The sequence below is a fragment of the Acipenser ruthenus genome, chromosome 21, assembly GCF_902713425.1.
Source record: "Acipenser ruthenus chromosome 21, fAciRut3.2 maternal haplotype, whole genome shotgun sequence".
Taxonomy (NCBI): Eukaryota; Metazoa; Chordata; class Actinopteri; order Acipenseriformes; family Acipenseridae; genus Acipenser; species Acipenser ruthenus.
In genome coordinates, this window is record NC_081209.1 from 5,162,310 (window position 1) to 5,183,654 (window position 21,345).

Below are 21,345 nucleotides of genomic sequence, written 5' to 3' on the forward strand. Positions count from 1 at the left end.
ACGGATCTAAAATATTGCTCCCTCCCCCTAGATTTGTGCATGTACACGACTGTGTTCCTGACCCAAACTGTCACCATCAAAATCTGCCTAAGCAGCTTCTAGCTGATCCTGCTTTTATGTAATGAAAACATATTTACTGAGCACAAGGCGCTGACCCACTTTCTGTATTTTTTTGGCAAACAGAGAAGCAGTGTGGGTTTTGTTAACAGTGAGGGGAGATTTAAATTGTTAGGTCTCAAGAGGAATATTGCACCAGAAACATTATTCCAAGTGGTTTAAAATGTTTTCATATTATAACTTGTGTTGATTCTTTTGCAATTGACAATACAGTCATGCCTTTTATTTGCTCTCTAATGCAGGGAGTCCGCAGACAAGGTTGTTCTTCACACGGGAAAATATGAAGAGCTGATTGTGTGCTCACACGAGATCGCAGCGAGCACAGCACAGCTCGTTGCTGCTTCCAAGGTAACACCTTTCACAGGAAGAACATTACAGGCGGCAGGTTTGAGTCATTCCAGTCTTTGTGATGTGTTCTCCAACACTGGCGGTGTTTGGCCGGTCTTTCTGCTGTGCCCCAGCTCGGGTAGAGTTGCTTAGCTCTGCTTCCACCGTCCTTCTCCAAGTCGTCTTTGGGTGTGCTTTTTTTTTCTTTGGCCTTCAGGTGTCCAATGCAAGGCTACCTTTGATGTCATTGCCATTTTTGCGAAGGACATGGCCAATCCACGTCCATGTCCTTTTTGGTAATTTTGTAACATTTTACAATGTGTATCACCAATGAAAATGTGGCATTTCTACTCTTTTTCTAGGTCAAGGCTGACCTCCATAGCAAAAAACTCACTAAGCTCCAGCAGGCATCTCGCCATGTCAACGATATGGCTGCCAATGTGGTGGCCTCAACCAAATCTGGACAGGAACAGATTGAAGACAAGGGTAAGGAGATGGCTGAAGACCATACTCTGAGGCAAGACCAAAATAAACCTAAAACATTTACTGTAGAACTATTACTATTTGTTTATTTAGCAGACGCCTTTATCCAAGGCGACTTACAGAGACTAGGGTGTGTGAACTATGCATCAGCTGCAGAGTCACTTACAATTACGTCTCACCCGAAAGACGGAGGACATGCTCAGTGACTTGCTCAGGGTCACACAATGAGTCAGTGGCTGAGGTGGGATTTGAACCGGGGACCTCCTGGTTACAAGCCCTTTTCTTTAACCATTGGACCACACCTGACAGAACTGTACACAGGTCTTTGATCGTGTAGGATAAGATGCAGTAGAGTCTGCATTATGCATGCTGTGGTTGCAGGTGAACCATACTGAATACATTACAAATACTAAGTCCTTCATACTAAATAAACACTTTTAATACAACTCAACCCAATGCCATGCTAAATGAACATAGTATTGTTGAGGGCTGCATTGTTCCAATGAAAGACTCCAGACTTGCTTAAGTTAAGCAATTTTTTTTTTTTTTTTTTTTTTTTACCCCACAGACACCATGGATTTCTCCGGCATGTCCCTGATTAAACTCCGGAAGGAAGAGATGGAGTCCCAGGTTTGTGTTTCTCCCACAGCCACCGTGATGTAATCGCATGAAGTTTCAACATCTGGATTAACATCAGCCCTTTGCACCTTGCGTCCTGTTTGTTTTGCCGGTACTGAGTTGTGGTTGGTTTGTGTTTTCCAGGTGAAGGTATTGGAGCTGGAGACCCAGCTTCAGGGCGAGAGGATGCGTCTTGGCGATCTGAGGAAGAAGCACTATGAGCTGGCTGGGGTGTGTGATTTTTCCCCTGAGGAAGCAGTCCTGGTCAAGGAAGCCCCAGCATCTTTGATGGCAAATAAACCTAGCATCCTTAAGAAACCTCCACTGGCTCAGAAACCTACCATGCCCCCCAAGAACAACAATCAGGTAATGCAGATCGACTCTCCTTGTCTTTTAATTGAGCAAACAGGTGCATGAGCTTATACAAGGCTATGTGCTGTTAGATGTGCAAATGCAAGGTATGGGGCTGAGGTACATTCACTGTACTTAACAGCATGGTAAGTTGAGTTATTAAAAATTAGATGATGGGGAAGCATTGTACTGTAGGTGGATTTCTAATAGGTTTTACCTTTTATCTTTCCCTTGAACTCAAATAGTCTGGCTTACAAGCCCATGCACTTCTCATATTTAACATGTATTTGTCCCCACTGCATAACAGGAGACATTCTAGCTTCTAAGCACCTGAACCTGTAACCTATCTGGTTCCATAGCTCTGGTGTGACTTCTTACTTCGCTTAGAAAATATGCATGGGCAGTCTTACTTCTATACTGTTTTCCAATTTACTCACCCCATGTAGGAGTAGCAGTAGTAAGTTATGCTTTGTTTTATTCTCCTTTCAGTTAAATATCGATGATGGACTCTACAAAGCACATTTTAGGCATTAGAAGAATTGAAACGGAGAGGACCATGCTGAATTACAGAAGCTGGGACTGTTGTGCCACTCTGCAGGGTGCTCGCTTCTCTGACTGGAACCTCAGTTACCGGAGGTTAGCAGCTCTCCGGTCTCGTCGGGCCTTCATAAAGAAACACCCAACAGGGCAACAATGGCCACTTTTATTTTATCAACTTTTTTTTTAATTGAGTTTTCCCTCTTTGTGGTGTTTTGTTCTCTGAACCCAAACTACACTTTTTTCTTATGTTACACACACTAACTAGTATACAGTACATGCAATGCTGTAGCATGTACTACTGTAGACGCATCTTTTGTTGATGGTTTTTTTTTTTGTTTGAAAAGCAGAGTTGGTATGGCAGGGTGTTTTATAGACTGACTTTTACTGAGCCTGGCTGAATTCACTAGTAATGATGACCATCTGTGAGATATCTCAGCATTGAAAAGGGGATTCTTGTTACCAATACAGCCAGTTACTGTGCTTCCTGTTGTGGCAAAGGGTTTTGCTTATTGTTTGGCATTCAGTACACTGTGTATGATGTACATGGGCAGCAACTACCTGGAAAACACTGATGCCTGAAAGAAAATGCACAAACATAGTGAATATTTCCCAATTATAAATATTTCTTTAAAGTAAATTGTGTTTCTAAAACTCTAAACTACTTCTTTTCAAAGACCATTTCATTGTGATCTGAAATACTGTAATGCAATTACACAATGTGCATCATGATCCTAATTCATATGTTGTAAGGGTCAGCCCAGGAGTAGCAATATTGTTGTTCTGAGAATAAGTTGCTTTCATATTTTGTCAAATGAGAAGTTTTGTAAAGATGATTTTAAAAAAATTAAATGCACACTAATCCTGGTATCAAACAATATAAATAATTTAATGTACATTGTGCAACTATTGACTTACAAGACTAGCTTGCAAATGCCATGTGCAACAGCGGGTGAGGGTGAATGCAGCACACAAAGTACCATTGAATGTAGTTGTATGTACAGTATGTTGCTTAAGGAAACAAAGCCTGTATCCACAATCTCTTAACAGCTGTGCTTTTTTTAGGTTTGGGTGTAGCTCATGTCATTGAGGTTCATAACATCTAGATTGTGTAGCTGTAGCATGAATATTATCAGCTCAGATATTTTTGCTTCTCACTGTGCAGATTTTGAAGCATGAAGTCTGAAAAATATTCTCTATCACAAATGTAAATTGTAAATAGTTTTCTGAACATATGAAGAATTATGTTTCTGGCGTCTGCCGTGAGTCGCTTCGTAATGGGACATATGATTAAAGGGGTTAATTAAAGGTTGTTCTCTCTTAACTGTTGTCTTTTATATACTCAGATCTATTAATATATTTTAGGAAAGACCAATGTGATTCTGTAATAAATGTGAAATCAGCAATAAACATTCATAAACGCTGCTTGGTGTTGGTTTCTTTATTACATTTAAAATTACACGGCCATTGAACAAATAGTAGTGAATTGATTTCCTAACCTGCACTGCAGATCCCATTTCTGCACGGGTTTGCGGAGTGTATGTCCGGTACCATTGCTTGTCATGTTTTTTGCTCAGAAAAGACAGCCAGAGAAACACTCCGGCCACAACAGTACTGTACCACCCTCCCCATATACACAAGCAACATATTTGAATGGGAACATCACTTTCTATACACCCTGCAGAAACAGTGAAACATTAAAACACCACTCATTCACTTTGGGAAACCTTGCACAGCTGACTTAACCACAGATTCAAACCCCCCAAGCCCAATTCTGTGTTTGTAAGTAGGTCACTGTGCTCAAAACCTTAACTAAATGATGTTACTTTAAAACAAAAACATGTTTATGGTTCCAAGAAACTCAACAATCCAGAGAGACAGAATGTCCTTATCTTGTCCCCACATGTAACTGAATTAATTGCGAGGAGCCTGGGGGAGGTACTGTTGTACTTGCTTTCCTTTACTGAGCTTCTTATCAAAGTTTAAAATGTTGTTGTGTGGTGCTATGAGTAACAGTAACCATGGTTACAAGTAATGACGATGCTGGATGAAAAATGGTTAGACCTGGCTATGGGAAAAGCTGTTCACATTTCTTTCAAATTGGTATGCATGTAGGTTTCTGTATTCAGTTTTACTCAAAATAAAATCAAATGCCAAATAGATTATATAATGTTTGCCACATGAAAGACTTTTAAAAATAAGACCATGACAGAATTCAGCGTGTGGATTAAATGTTTAACCACCAGGTGGCACCTTCTGCAACATAAAAAAAAAAGTAATGGCACTTGAGTATCTAGAAAAAGCATGACTGTTTCTCAAGTGTGGCTAAACAAACCAATATGTGAAACTGAGCATTTGATTTTGTCACGATGTTGGATGAATCAGCACTTCTGGAAAAGTTCCCTGATGTGGGTTTTTCCAAGTGCGGCACTACAGCTGAAACCCTCTGCTGGGAGATCATTTAAAACAGAACAAAAACCTACAGCTGAAACCCTCTGCCAGGACATCATTTAAAACAGAACAAAACCTACAGCTGAAACCCTCTGCCGGGACATCATTTAAAACAGAACAAAGCCCACCCCCTTTCTGTTATTCTTTTTACTGGTGCTCTGGTTACCCCTAGAAACAACTGCTGAGCAGCACAGCACTGTGAAACTGCAATCCGTCTCAGCTGTCAAAATACGTACATCCCATTGATCTTCTTTATTTATTTTTTGCACACCATTTATCTCCGTACTTTGTGTTTTAATAAAATACATTTCATTAGGTCACATTTTGTACCAGGTGAAAATTGAATTCCCATCGCCATTACGGAATGAGCCGAGCTGACATGCAGCACCTATCTAAATCATTACAAATAAATCACTGAATTTGACCCTGCTTTAATGAGTATCACATCAAATACAGGCCAGCTGATAAAAGCGGTTTAAAACAATCTAGCGAATCACAGAAGCAGCTATGGAATGAGTCAGGTGGATAACACTTTCACGCTATAGTTGTCATCTAGGGCAGTCATTAAAAGGGGGGTGTATTATGTAAAAGCAAAGCTTTTCAAGTGGAACTGTCTTGGTGACTCATACCTGGCAGAGGGAAGTGACTTTTCTTTCAAGCACTGAAATGAAGTGTACAACATAGACAAAGTGCTTGTATTGAACACCTACACAGCCTCACAGTCCAAAACAAACAAAGTAATAGATACAATGCATTGTTAATATTTTACAGGAATACCATAAGAAGCAAGAAACAGATATACAAACATTTGATTTATTAGACTTAAAATAGTCAGAGGTAACTTATGCAGCCCACCACTACAACCTTCATTAGTCATACAGAACAGTATTATTACAATACATTTTATTTTACATTAGGAGTGTACAAGGAGCTACTTTTTACATTATAAAAACAGCGATTTCTGACAGTATAGTGCTTACTGAGGCTCACATATCACAGGGAGTTCAAGATCCACCTACTGTTGAACAAGATTCAAATAAAAGGATGAAGATACAATCTCTCTCAATAGTACCAGTTTATTTTACAAAGGTGGAGTTTGGCAACCACTTTAAACTGGCAAGGCGAGTGCTTTCTAGTTTGATCCGAGACGTACCTGGATTAAATGGTACATGCTAGGCTGGACAGGATCGGCAGCTGCATGTGTATCAAAAGCTACGTTTCCATCTACACCACATGCATGCTCAAAATTGCGATACCATGCTTCTTAGCACTATTGCTGACATAGGGTAGGTTTCATATTGTATAAGATGTTCAGAATCAAGGTTTCAGGTGAAAACATCCAGCTGGCTTCCCACACCTGCATGAAACTAGATTTCAGGTATCTGCATGCTCACTCACTACAGCATGCAAACGATGGAGATGCAAATCAGTTATGTTAATGCGTGCACAATTCTGAAGGTAAACAGGGCTTTCCAAGCTTGGCTTACCAATGCTTAGCAGCAGAGCCACTGAATTTATAAATAAAAAAAACACACACAAGCAACACTAAAAAAAAAAAACCATCAGGAACTACAAAAGGCGAGGTGGAGCTTGTACACCCTGAAAGTACACACTTTGACCAATTTTCTGGTTACTTAACTTTGTTTAGGCACGAAGTGCTGTTGAATGGGTATACAGCAAATTAGTCCTTAAGTTTTACTATGGCAATTTAGTTAAGAAAAAAACCTCAGCACCTCAATGAACAAAATGTATAGCATATATGTATTTTTTTCATCACAGCTATTTTTATTTTAATAATGAAAATTGTTAGGAAAGGAGTAGCTAGATTAAAACTTAAATATAATTTCAAAAACCAGACTATATATACACACACACACACACACACACACACACACATATATATATATTGACAGTTTGACAAAGTAGGAGTACAAACTCACATTTTTGCAGTTTTCACAGAGAATCTACATATTTCCTTTTTTTTATTTATATATATTTTTTTTTAAATCAGATATGCAGTTGATATGTAGGCTGGTACAAAAGTCCTAAATTGGAAACAGCGCTATACATTAGACCATCGTACTGTAGTGTATATTTAAACCAGTTTCTAACCCACAAGTGACCAGGCTAGGAGCATAAAGGATGGCTTTAACAGTAGAGAGAGAGCAGAATAGCAAACCACTTGATGGTTTATATTGTGGCACTTGTATCCGATACCTCTCACTGAATTCTGAAAGCAACACTTACTTCAGATATTCAGTTACATTACCGTGTTAGATAAAAAAAAGGGTGCAACACAAGGCTATTTACACTCTGCAAAGACCTTTCAATTCACTGCCACAGTTAGGATGGTAACTCTGCAAGTGTTACAGTAAATAGCCCGCTCTGCCTCGCTGATCTTCAAAAGGAAACGATGGGGCTGATGGGGTGTGCACATGAACACTGGAGTTCAGGAAACAAAACCTGAAGCAACATCATGGCAAAGTGTTCAAGGGCAACAGGACACTTCCAATGGCGTTTTATCAACCACCAAAATTAAAAGCTATGATGCTGTGCTTTTCTTTATTCTCTTAATCCCCAAGTTTTTAAATATTAGTAAAAACCAAAAGGATAGCAGATGATTTCTCAGACTTGGGTCACAAAAAAAGGGTTTTTCTTTCCTTTGACAAAACCAAAGCAGGTGGCATGTTCTATTTGGTCTAAAAATCTTTCCTGAGATACTGTACCACTGACCACTGAACTAACTAATGCATTACAACATTACTATATGCAATTAAAATAGGCAAACAGCTCACATGTCTATTACTGATAAATGAGTAACAATTGCTTTTTTTATGTTTTGCGTTTCAGAAACCAAAACAGGGCGGACAGATTCTGAAAATAAATGGCTTCTCCTTTGAACTAGTAATGGTAATACATCTCCTGCATTTCCACATCCCATTCCCACTACACCCTGCTATACTGTATTACAAAACACAGTCTCTTAGGAAGACTAGAACGAAAGGTAACAGTGCCCAATGAGGTGCCTACTGATGCCAGCCAGTTTTCGGTTGTAGTCCACCCATCACAAGCAGTGCTACTAAGGCACATTAAAGTCACGTGCATATATGGTTTTAAATGTGCAAGTTCCAGAAACATTTATACAGGTTAATGCTTCTTTAAACTGATATTCCCTGAACATTTTTGACCACCAGTTTAAATGCAAATGACTTTATATGTGTATGTGTATAAAAAGGTGCAACAAAGAGTAGTTATAAAAACTGGTCTGATGTGGAGCCTTCGTGCATATCGTGGGAGGGGAGGGGAGGCATAATAGCAACTTCTGTCAAATATATGCAGTGAAGGATTTATTAAGGATTTATCACATTCATTCTAAAAAAAAATCTACCAAGCAAATCCTGAAATAAACCAGTTTCTCAGTTTTTGTTTTTGTTTTTTTAAATACTCAATAATACAAAATAAAAAAAAAACCCACCAGCATCCTAAAATTAAAAAAAAAAAAAAAGAAAAAGATCACAAAAACATCTCTGGTAGCCGGTTTGCGCTTTTAACCCGATTATCCAAAATGTTTAGGTTCACTTTAGCTGCAGTTTGAACTTCAGCACAGGTGTTATATAGCACAGTGTATTGTAAATCCCTTCAATGCACGTTATTGTTGAACTTTCTAGATCGGATTCTTAGTACAGTGCTGTTCAATCAGGAATATCCAGAGTTATTGTACAGTGTGTCCTATTTTGTGATCACTCATGAAATGTAAATAATTCTAAAATGCTGTAAACAGAATAAAATGAAGATTACTATTATATGAAAAAAAAAAAAGATTTAAAATAGGGAAAACTTAAACTTGTAATGTATTTAAATGCGCTACCACAGCTATGTTTCCAATAATGGGAAAAAAATATATAAAATCTGTATGACTAAACAGCCTGGAGTAAATCAGGACTCACAGAGAAGTTTGAATTTTCTACAGAAGCGATAAATACAACCAAAACATACCTTAACTAAATATATAAAACTGAAGTGGGTTTTTGTTATGTTTCTTTTACCAAATATCCAGGCATTTACAAGCATACAGTATGTGAATCCTTTCCAATGCATATGTATGTATTTTATATGTGTTTCTACCATCCAGACATTTGCACTTAACTACAGTACCTGTTCACTGCATGATAAAGCCGGGCTGCGGGGCGAGGCGAGGTGGGGGTCTTTGGGGGAGTGCTGGTGGGTACTGATGCAGAAACAGGTTGGGGTAGCCTGCCATAGGCTGGTTTGGGAGTGGGTTGCCCACTCGAGGAGGTATAGGAGGGTACGGAGTGGCTGGGTATGGCAGAGGAGCTGGCCCTGATTGCATTGCAGCACTGAAAGGAGTGGGCTGGGCGATGCCCATGGCTGGAGGTGCAGGCGGAGCCCGTCTTGGCATGGGGACAGGAGGAACGTTGCTGTCGGAGGAGAATGAAGGGGGCACCTGGGGGGCTGGGGTTGCTTCTGTAGCCAGGGGAGCCGGCGCTGGAGCCTGGGGCAGCCGGTGTCCCTTCAGCACCATCTCCCGGAGCTTGTCGATTTTCACCCGCCGCAGGTGAGCCAGTTTCCGCTTGCTCTGATACTCATCAATGAATGAGTCCAAAGACGATTCCCCTTCGAGAAACGTTTCAGCCATGTTCTAAACAAAGATACAAAGAATTTAATACGTTTTTTGGTCATATACAATTTAAGATGCAAGTAAGACATCAGCTTTTTATTTATTTATTTATTTTATTAATAAAAGACCATTATTTTTCTGGGACAGGGGCTTATTTTTACATACTTATTTTTACATGTGTTTCTGAACCGTGACTGCTGATTAAGTGTCTCCTAGTAGAGAACTGATGTGTCAAAGAAAAAGCCAGAGGGGGGCTGTTTCAATATTGAGCACCCTTTTCAAGCCACAGCAATTCACTCAAGATCATGAATACGTTATGTGTCATAAAGAAAGTACTTCCTGCATTACTGCATTTATTCAGCATTGTGAAACAGTGTTACATGTCAATAGAAATATGTTGCAATCTAAAAAGGCAAAACCTGGTAGAAACAGATTAGGGTTCTATTGGGTTTGTCCATATGCACCAACAATGTAAAATACAATGAACAATAAAAACACTGTGTCACATGCTAATGCTGGCAGCATTAGTAAAATGTTAATGTCAAAGAAAGCTATAAATAAAGAGTAAGCAACCGAATACTGTAAATGGCCCAATTGTTTTGTAGTCTATACTTTTTTTTTTTTTTTCTCAACTATTTAATGGTGATCTGCACTACTGGTTTTATAATCCAACAGCAGACATTTCATAAATGTCAATCTTTCCCTCATTAATCCAACAGTTCCCTCTAAATAACTTGCGATTCAGGTTACATTTCCACTTTTCCATTTTCCACAGCGTAGGCAGAGACTGCACCTCACCTCTGTTTCTTCTTCAATTTTCGCTCCTTCTGCTTGCAGGAGAGCCAGGAGTGTGTCGATGGAGCCCCTGCTGGACTGGTGATCTATAAAAAGTTCAATCAAACAATCACAGATCTAAATAAGGAAACAGTAAGTGTTGCCTGACGGCTTCAATACCCTGAACACAATAAAAAAAAAGAGGTATCATCTATCAGTGTTGTCTGCACAGTATGTGCCTGTAGGTATACAAGAGCCAATTAATAGAGGGGATCCGAGTGAGTTTGAACCATGCAGCAGGAGAGGGGCTGTTGCAATAGTGTGGTGGAACTCAATTTTAAGATTGAGAACACGTGTCATGCAGCTCATTTGCAAGCATGAAAACAAACAAGTTTCAAGGCACAAATTTCTTCAAACACAAAGTAAGAGCTTGAAAAACATGTAAAGGATTTCTCCGGGTGGGAGAAAACAGGGGAAAATAAGACCGATTTATGTAGGCAATATCTAAAAGTTCACACTGCATCATAGTTCTGAAAGGATTAGTAAATGTTGATTCAGGAAGACCGACATAGAAACAGTTATAGTGAATGACCTTTAAAATGATAAAAGGAACAAACCAATACCTGATTGTGTTAAGTAGCCAACTGTAAGCCTACTTTACTGTGGGTGTGTTGGATGAACAGTAGGTTTTATGGGAAAGAGCTTGCAACAATGATAATAAAAACTGTATACACCACAACCAACTGCTTCAGTTATGGTACGACAAGAGCGAGGGCCATAAATGGTAACACCCAGTCTTTGTAAACTAGAAACAAATTGACAAAGTTTCCACTTTTCAACACGCGTCACTCCTCCACAGAAGATTGAACAGGTAAAGCTGGATCGTGTAAAGTGTTTTTTTGCACATGACAATTTACACAAGGTTTAAGATTTTGCCTGCTGTTACGGTTTGCCTTCACTATATCCCTGCGGTTTAAATCAGGATCGATAAATAAAGGTTGGATTTCACATGGACTTGCCGGTCCCTTACTGCTATTGGCTTCTTCAACAGACTAGAATTCTAAAATCTTTCTGAAATGGTCTCAAGTGGGTGACCACGCCAGCTCTTCGATGGCACCATTTCCTTTCTCCTCAAATCTCTAAAACCGTCTCTGTTGTCACACAGTGAACACAGAGCAATACTGTTCTGCTAACGGACCACAGCAAAAAAGATTCTACATGTAGAGCACTGAACGCAATAGTTGTAATCACCATTGTTCTTGTGCAGAACTGTAAGGATGTTTTTTTTTATTTTTATGAAATGTCAGTTGCCATAGAGATATTTCAGAGATATTCAGGCTGCCAATACAGCATGACTCAGATCAGACAATAGTCTATTTGCCTCTAGGCACGATTTTCATCTAGGTCACTTAAGCCAAATGTCTAACGCTGAAACAAGCGGACTAGGATTTCTGGGTATACCCATAAATAGGGCAGTGAATGAAAAAATTGGGTTCCTTACTTTTGTATGGATACACAGTGCTGTGCTCACTGTATTTTGGATTATAATACTTTAAGTTGAAAAGTACTTGGATTTCATAATCACAGGCAATTACTTTCCAAGGTTTGACTGTTCAGATGTTCATATGAATTTGAAAAGAACTATGTAAAAATGTGTGCGTGTGGAGATATTATGTGTATATATATATATATATACATACACACACACACACACACACAATATATTAGGGGTGGGCAAAGATATAAAAATTGTATATCGATATCGTGCACGTGTTTTGATATTGATATCGAAGTCTTCCAAAATACAGAAAACTATAGTAACACAATTTCAACATGAAACATATACATATAGACGTTAACAGATATTTACATAAGAAAAGCAATAACTTACTTTAACTTAGTATCTTAATATCCATGGAGAAAAACAAGGTCTTGTTATATTGTTTTACTATTCTCTAATGCACGACACATCTAAAAGTATTAAGTATGGTGTCAAGCTGAATGTTGCATTATTGAGATACACACACAAGATTTTTTTTTAGGCAAAATGGACTCCTGTGATTCACCCTGTGATCAGCAAATTCACCTGCTGAGTGAGCTCACTCAAGCTGACTATAGTAAACAGCAGTGTGAACCCGCTAAACCAGTACAGCATTTGAAAACCGCCTCCCATTGCAAACAGCAGATGCCCACAAGGCAATTGGGAAGCATGTTCGGCTTTGTAAAGTTTAAATAAATTCCATGCGACTAGAAAGGAAAGGTTGTCAGTGATATTGCCCGCACATGCCTTAACCAAATAATTTGTAATATGTAAATGTTACTTAAATACCCCTTTATTCTAACCAACCTGCTAAGCTGGGGTATGTACATACATAGCAAAGTGTGTATGACAGGAGTCATACAGTGCATGCTGGGGCAGGGGCAACAGACAATGAGGCTGTGTGGTCCTGTGGTTAAAGAAAAGGGCTTGTAACCAGGAGGTCCCTGGTTCAAATCCCACCCCAGCCACTGACTCATTGTGTGACCCTGAGCAAGTCACTTAACCTCCTTGTGCTCCGTCTTTCAGGTGAGACGTAATTGTAAGTGACTCTGCAGCTGATGCAAAGTTCACACACCCTAGTCTCTGTAAGTCGCCTTGGATAAAGGCGTCTGCTAAAATAAACAAATAATAATAATTGTTGGAAAACATGGAACAAGTATTGAATAGCAGTTTGCTACGCATGAGGAATGACGGCTGTATTCATGTTATTTTTCTGAAAAGTGATTTAACATTGGATAGAAAAAACTGTTAGTTCCAAAAATGCAAGCACTGCTGTGATAGATGAAGGCTGCAATATGGTAGAGAAGTTAAGATTATTTTGTGTCAAAGCAAATGGCTGGCCAGCAGCACACGGCTGTACAAACAAGTCCTTTGATCTCCAGCCCTGACATGAAAGAAGTTTGCCCTTCGGGAGTCCACTGGGTTATAAAACTAGTTAACAGGTTTTTGCTTAGAAAATACAGCTGGTTTATGACGGGGTCATAAAGCTAGTTTTCAAGGGGGACCGAAGAGCCAAAAAGAGATAATGAAACTGGGATCAAAGTGTCTTAGGCAAATCGGAGAGATAGGAACAAGGAAGATGACAAAAACCAGATGTATGGACCTTTGTGACACCAGGGTCTGAAGAAAGCACTGAGTTCAGAGATCTTCACACTAGATCACACACACACACACACACACACACACACACACACACACAATGATAATGAGTTGTACCTTTTCTATTGGTTAAGTGTCAGAGAAAGAGGAGGAGAGAGACACCTATGCAGAAGGGTATTTAATGTCATGCAACAATTGTAAGAACGAGTATTCTGTGTCCTGTACCTGGGACCAGGCTCCCTGCATATTTCAATAAACCTACCAACTGACTGAAGAAAAGGACTCTGTGCAGTTTCTTGAATCTACCTACTCATCATCCTTTTTTTTTAAGTTACATCAATAATAAACAATGAAGTTAGAAGGTTCACAAACATATTTAGGGAAGTCAAAATCTACACTGAAGCAACAAAGTCAAAAAAGCCGCAAAAGGTCACTTTGATCCCCAAACATTACATAGAAATTCAAAGTATCCAAATGAAGCTTTGCTGCACACTTCGAATGTAAACCCCACATCATGCCTTGAGGTCACAGATGACAATAATTACCTAGTGTCGTTTTCCTCATCTGATACTTCTCAAACAGCTCCTGCAGTTGACAGTATTTCTTGGATACCTGCACTTTCAGACAGTCTAGTTTGGGCTGATGTAGGAGGTTTTGTTCTGCTAAGCTGCGATTACTCGCTAGGGTCATTTCTTTCGTCAGCTTCACATTCTGCACCTGCAAAAACAGACAGAGAATGCACATTTCTTGTTTGTGTCAGACAACGTGCTTCGCATGTTAAACCAGAACAGCTGTCGTTCTGACTAAACACCAGATATTTTATATCTGCTTATTTATTTTAAACATTAGTGAACAGAAACAAAGTGTCCCATACAGCACATGAACCAAGTTTCCTTCTGCTCAGAAACCCAGTAGAGCAAGTTAAGTCTGTACAGTACTGAAGACAATGCCAAGAGTCTAAGCAGGGATCGGATTCCCCTCTATGAATGGGCTCTTGTATACCTACAAGCACATACTGTGCAGACACCTGTTCTGTAAACACACCTTTCGTTCCCTGCACTGTAGGTATAAACAGGACCAGCCCACACAGTAGGACCTGGAAAGATACAGTATTCAAAAGGATATATTTCTGCTGTTCTATACTGTATGTGAAGCATAACATCTTTAACCACATTCACTTTCTTGTGCGTAATCGTATGCTTTAAAATTACATCTGAAGTGGCACATTTCAGAAAATTATATACTTCAGTAGAGATTACTTGGGCTTGGACAAAATCCTTTACTGCATGTACTATACATTTTTAGCACATTCATATGTTTCAAAGTATTCCATTTTTGTTATACAACTGGTAGCTGTTAAATGTAAAAAAAAAAAAAAAAAAGGATGGACGTGTTATCCAAAAACACAGTACAAAGACTTCTTTTAATTTAGCATTTTTATGATATAAATCAAATAAATTAATTAAAAAAAACACATTTTATATACAGTATGTGAGACTAAGTTAGTCTGAGATGAATATTTTTTTTGTTTTGTAACAGTATTGGAAATTAGCAAGTTTCTTTTTGAAGCTTTGATTGATATAAATATTTATATATTTAACATACCAGGAACCAAACACCATAGCATCTCTGTTCAGTTACCTTAAACTACTAAGTACTCAATGTAATCAAATCCATCTGTACTCTCATTCAAATGTGGGTGGGCATAATAGGGATCAATTAAAAATGTTCAAGTGGAAAAACTGGCGAGCCTTGTAAATTTGGCAGCATTTATGTTAAAGGCCCCAAGGTCTTCTTAAAAGCACACATTATTAATGCTGAAGTGTTTTTAAAATAGACAGATTCCACTGTGGCTATAAGCAACAAACATCCTGACTCGGCTTTACATAAAGGAACAGGGCTTTCAGAATGATCTATCAGTAGATCCGCTTGTCCTATACGTGCAAAAAAAAAAAAAAAGTGTAAGATTGTCATATGAGAGTCTCAATAAACTGACAATTAATATCTCAAAATTCAACACAAGCCTAAAGGCGCCTGCACTATATCCCCATTCCTGTGTGGGATATCTCAATGCTTTTTACATTTTAACCGTACAGTACTACTTATTTTAAATTCTGTCATGTTTTGCCAATTTGTGATACTGTGCCATTAAGTCCCACGTTAGTTTGTGGTGGCCATGGATCTGGATTTTGAAGGATGCCAAAACTTGACATGAATCATGCTGCCTACACGTTTGGAAAACTGCCAAAAACTGTAAGAATAGGGTTGGTTTAAAAAAATAAAAATAAGAAATACAATGGGAAGTCTCATAGTCTGACGTTACTGAATATATTAGTAATCCGTACATAATACGGAAACCTTCATCTGACTTGTTTTAACCAGCTCAAGAAACTATGAGGCACTCTACCGGCAACTTTAATAAAACTTGTCAGGATGACCTTTCTGCCGTCTGGGAGTTCCCAAAGCATAAAAACAAGCTGGCAAACAAGACAGTCCCACACCAGCGGCAAGGCCTGTGGTTAAAGACAGAGGAGCAGCACTCACCAGATGCCCGCCCGCCCACAGTGTTTGTTTTTGGCTAATTATGAAGTTGCACTGCACGGTGTCTGTAATTCATGATTGGACACTCGCACCACTAAATGCCAGCTTTGGTACCTAAAAACAGAACCAGTAAAGCGCGCTAAAGCATTGAATTTTTACTACAAACCAAAGACGACCTTCAGGTCAATGACTGTAAACAACAGGTTTCACAATGTGCATATCAAAGACTGCGGAGAAAGTGTAAATAACCTACTGCAGTAAACTTAATCTACATCAGGTTTCCCCAACTAATTCACTGTAGTGTAGGGTTAGACGGTCTGCAGCTTTCCTTTCTGATGGGAAACAGGGGATCAAAGCAAGATGTGGACACTAGACTCTTGCTCATCTATTATCTGTCCTTCGGATGAGACATAAAACTGAGGTCCTACTGTAAGTGACTGCAGCAGCAGCAGCAGTTGTTGATGCATAGTTTACCCCCTAGTCTCTGTAAGCTTGTGTATTCGGGCAGTGACGTCATTGTTCATCTTTTCTCGGCAGTAAGTCACGTTGCTGCTTGTGTATTCGGGCAGTAACATTTTGGTTTTGGGTAGTCATGTCTTTTATTGCCGATTTTAATACACATTCATCACTACTGTACTCAAATGTACCTTTGAGAAGCAAAAAATGGTTTAAAAAGTGTGTCTTAAATTCATAGGAATACGGTAAATGTCTAAAATAAATGTACACCTTAAAGTCACATTTTGTTCTGAGAATCAAGTGTATTCAAAGAAAGTAAAAAGATGTACTTATTAAAAAAACACGTACATCCAGAATATGGTTGGCAGCACTCAAGTTGTTTATCTTTTGTTAAATATTTTACCTATTTGCCTACCCCTACCTTTATATACAATGTAACAGATACAGTAGACTACTGCAAGAACCATGAAAACAGAAAAGTTTATGAAATTAAACAAAAGTGCATAATATGGAATTAGAAAGATTAGGAATAACAGGTTAAACTTTGTTAAGGGTTTTGTTTAACTCCAGTACTAATGTAGACTACCATAGGATAAAACCACACATTCTCCAGAACACAATATCCTCAGAGTGGGACCCCAGCTCACCACAACTTACTCTCTCAGACACTTGATTAAAAAAAGAAAGTGCATAAACAGATATGGTCTGGTGTTAAAACAAAACTGCGGCATGTATATAGGAGTTATTATAGTCAACAGTATTGAGAGGAAGTTAACTCAGTCAGATACAATATCAAAAAAGCAGAAGCAAAAACCACAGCTTCAGAAACACAGTAGGCTATTTTTTTATTGGGACTTTTTCTTTTATTTTGCATTTTAAAAACAAACACTTCCTGAGTATCCTTTTTATGCAAACAAAAGAAAAACAGCTTCAGAAACACTTGGGACTTAGGTCAAATCCTAATCCTGTCTACACACTAGAACAAAGCTCCTAGAACAAAGCTTTAACTTCTGAGTTATTTGATATAAAAAAATAAATAAATCAATAAAAAGTCTGTTTTGTTGAAACTGCATGAGGATTATTTCAAGATAACTAAAATAGCACATATTTAAATCAGAACGAGTACTGCTGCCAAGCGATCAATGAAAATGGTCTTTCATAGCTGCAAAAAAATAACCTTAATCCTGTACTGTGCTCTCTGGTAGCTGTCAGAATGTGCTCCAGGCTAGGAAAAGATGACTGAAACACTACATTCCCAGATAAGGAGAAGGAGTTTAATTACACAGCACTATTTACTATTCCGGTGTTCATTTTCTATATTCTAGAAAATGAAACTCCCCCTCGCCTTCATAAATGATGATATATTATAATAACCCTGCATATTATAATAAACAATATATGTGATGCATGATTTTGCAGCACAAGATGATTACGAAGCTCTCCACAGGCGAGGGTAATTGGTGTTGATTGTGCTGATTTACCATTCCCAGTGAAACATGTGAAGAAACAGCTGCTGGGGTTTGTGTGGATTGCTGTTCTCCGCTCCGAAAAAGCAGAAAACAACACAAACCCAAGCAGCTGCTGCTTCACTTGTTTCACTTTGAACCGTAAATTAGAGCAATCCACCCCAATGACCCTCACCTGATTGACAGTACCTGGACTATGTGGAGCGCTCAATCGTACTAATCGAATAAATGGTTTGCGCAGCACGAATGCACGACTATGAGTAATGGTTGAATGCTGTTGGGTACACATACTGAGCTGCTGTTTACAGCACTGAGCCACCGAACCACAGACCCTTCTTTCCTTCCAGCATTTCTCACTCAGCTGTCAGAGTCTTTTTTCTTAAGGTCATAAAAGACCCACTTTACCAGAATGCAATAAGTAGTACATCAAAGTAATTTATATTGTCAAGAGAGCTCCCTAAATCCTTACCATCTCTCCTGTAGTTAATATATAGTACAGGAATATTTGTTTCTGTTATACAGTTCTTTAGTAGATTTTCTGATTGGAAAATACTTGTACATCTACACGTCTCATTCTTTCAACAGCAATGTGTATGTCTCATCTGTAATAATTGGAAGTACTGTCGCAACTAGCTGCAGTACTGTATACCATAAATGCCTTGACAGCTATCATGTTTTGAAATTCAAAAGGTGTTTGAAAGTGAATGCCATCCCATTAATTCAGAATTTCTCCCTGCTTTTTGCCTGCTGGCTTTTCAAATGAAAGCCATGCATTGATCCCTCTCACCATACAGGGGGGCTACAGTAAATTAAAGTCATTTCCACTTCATGAAAAGTCTGGGAGGTGAGCAGAACAAAACATCTTGGTTTCAGATGACTGTCAGACATGATTAACCTTGATATCTATACACTCACTAACTAAAACTGTGCTAGCTTTTTTTTTTTTAAGTTAAAACTATGCTGGAAACGTTGCGAAAGAGCAAAAAAAAAAAAAGTCTGGATCACCAAAGCTGGTCACTAATCATATGTGTTCTGATTCAAGAGCCCTTCTGTGGTTTGGCCATGAAGCTGAAAATCCATGCACTTCTAAACATGCCAAAAACAGTACTGCACAGTACATCAAGTCAGGCTTTTAAATGTGCCCACTAAAGACTTCAATATTCCCTTTGCAACAGTTTCCATCATTATAACACAGTTTCGTTTACTTGCCTATATACCAAAACAATCAATCTCATGGAACTGTGGTATCTGAAACACAATCTTAAAAGAACATTTTGCAAAAATAGCTCCGTTTTTGTTTTGATTCCAAAAGTAAAACCGATTAAATGAATAAATTACATTTTTGTAAAAGTAAGGTTGTTTTTAAAAATATAATTTTCATCACACACACTATCCTGTTGTGCGAGTTTTTGAAACTGCACCCTCTTAGTCAATGTTGGCATCAGGTCTTGACATCATGATACATCGATTCAATAATGAAAACAGATGGTTTAATTTTCACATTCTCATCGCATTAGCCATCCTTGCTTTGTTGCTTATAGGGAACACGCTTCAGTTCACCAAAGAAGAAAAAGCAAACGTGTTAAAATATACGACAAAAAACAACGTTGCATGAGGTACAAGGTGTTTCACAGGTTTACCTGGAGCAGGTATTGTTTGCGGACTTGTGATATCCGGACGCACAACAGGAGTTAACAGGTTTAACCCAGTCTTGAGATCCCCTTTCGTCACCTTGGGACAGGTAGACTCGCCTGGTTCAATTAATAAATAATTTTATAATAACAACGACGACTGAAGAGTTTGTAAAGACAGACACGGAAATGAAAGCGGTAAGATTTTTGTACAGCTGTAATCCATCAATACTGTAAAATAACACCGTAACAACGAATACGTGTTAGAATTACGAAACCAAAGTGTGTCAGGAATTAAGTGATTCGTTTTAAAATAACTGTCCCGTTTAAATAAATTCGGAGATGTCTCCGTTGTCCCGAGTAAACTTTTTCTCGGTACACAGTATGGAGCGCTGAAATTCAATCAGCCCACCCAGGCCTTCTCTCCCCCTTCCCGCTGTGTTAATAATATTTGTTGTTCCCTCAAATAAAACGGATATTCTTACCTCGTCCATCTCCTGGATCATGTTACTCAGTTTTTCGTCGTCTTCCAGCAGCTCGTTTAACTGCACTAGGGTCAAAGAGCTGAATTTGTTACCGTTCACCGACATCTCTGCAGCCGCGGTGTTATATTATTTAATCCCCGTTTGAGGTTCGAGCGTCTCACCGAAACTGACTGCTCCAAACCGGAAGTGCTGCTTGTCCCCGAAGTGTCAAATCAGGAGGAAGGAGCGGCCCGACGTCATACAAAAAAGGATTCCTTTCACAGTTGGATGATGTCATTTGTTTAGCTGGATTTTCTGTGCATTTTTATTTATTTCTTTGTACGTTTGTTGTTTATATACAATATAAACTTTTACATAAGCAGACTTTAATTTACAACTTTATATGTATTACTAGGCATATAAAACAAATAGATAAACACCTTTAGTAACAGACACTCGTTCAAAGATCCTCCAGTTCCACACGTAATGCTTGACTATCAGAGATTTATGATAAGCTCAGGTTATTGTATAAATCTGAAGTCTCCAGTCACGACGGCTATTCCACTCCAGGTTTAACAGATGCAATGATATAATGAACTACTTCAGGGTCTGGAGTGATTGCTTCAATTAAACAATGTAGAACAGGGCTGAAACAAAACCCAGGACTAGAAGAGCCAGCTGTACACCCAAATGCACAGCTCACGGCAGCAACAACAGGGTTATAGCACCACCAAGTGGTGTATGCATGTCTGGCAAGCCATCTGTACGTCACACTTACAATTCACATACTGTGTAGAAAACTGCTTACTCAATTGTGATACAGCTTGGTCTGGACATACTTTACGCTGTGTATCTCATTTGCATATCCGTTATTCATGTTGAAGCATTACATTTGTTCATATCTGGGTGTGTTGTTTTTATGTAGCATTTTCATTGGATTTCCCTTAATTAAATCGACTACAGTAGTTTCACTGGGAATCAAACTGCCCTTGATTACAGTATCTATTGCTTTGTCTTTTAAAGACAGGATCTGAAGAGAGAATGGTGCCATCTGGGTTGAACAGACTCTGTGCCCTGGGCCCGTCCCGCTTATTCGTGTTGAACAGGAACAGGTTTTTGGATCTGTTCATCAATTGGACCGGACCGTTCAGCCACATAAGCAGAACAGCTTTTAGGAAAGGAGGGAGGAACATTTTGACTGTCCAGAACTGTCCGTTCTGACGAAATGACTCTTCAGCTTTATCTTTCTTCTGTTCGGCCCTGTGACCCATATGTTACCCCAATACTGAAACTGGGGTGAACAGATTTAAAGGGTCTTGATTGACTATTGTAAAGTTACATTTTGTTGGGG

At 38.8% G+C, this 21,345-nt stretch overlaps 2 protein-coding genes across 2 annotated transcripts in view; one reads left to right on the forward strand and one right to left on the reverse strand.

Annotated features, from left to right (window-relative positions):
* The window catches only part of LOC117427945 (huntingtin-interacting protein 1-related protein-like), a 28,351-nt gene extending 24,494 nt beyond the window's left edge, over positions 1-3,857 (forward strand). Inside the window, exons 28-32 of the mRNA XM_034046351.3 lie at positions 360-465; positions 807-930; positions 1,496-1,557; positions 1,690-1,911; positions 2,386-3,857. Coding sequence (XP_033902242.3) covers positions 360-465; positions 807-930; positions 1,496-1,557; positions 1,690-1,911; positions 2,386-2,430 — 559 coding nt within the window. The 3' untranslated portion in view covers positions 2,431-3,857. The remainder of the gene's footprint in view (positions 1-359; positions 466-806; positions 931-1,495; positions 1,558-1,689; positions 1,912-2,385) is intronic.
* A 1,081-nt stretch (positions 3,858-4,938) lies between these two features.
* Positions 4,939-21,221, reverse strand: LOC117427946 (vacuolar protein sorting-associated protein 37B-like). The gene is made up of 4 exons (XM_034046353.3): positions 20,016-21,221; positions 13,982-14,153; positions 10,322-10,404; positions 4,939-9,544 (listed from the first exon to the last, which is right to left on the reverse strand). The coding sequence occupies exons 1-4, from the start codon at positions 20,118-20,120 to the stop codon at positions 9,044-9,046; spliced, it is 861 nt and encodes a 286-aa protein (XP_033902244.2). The 5' UTR covers positions 20,121-21,221; the 3' UTR covers positions 4,939-9,043.
* Positions 21,222-21,345: the final 124 nt, after the last annotated feature.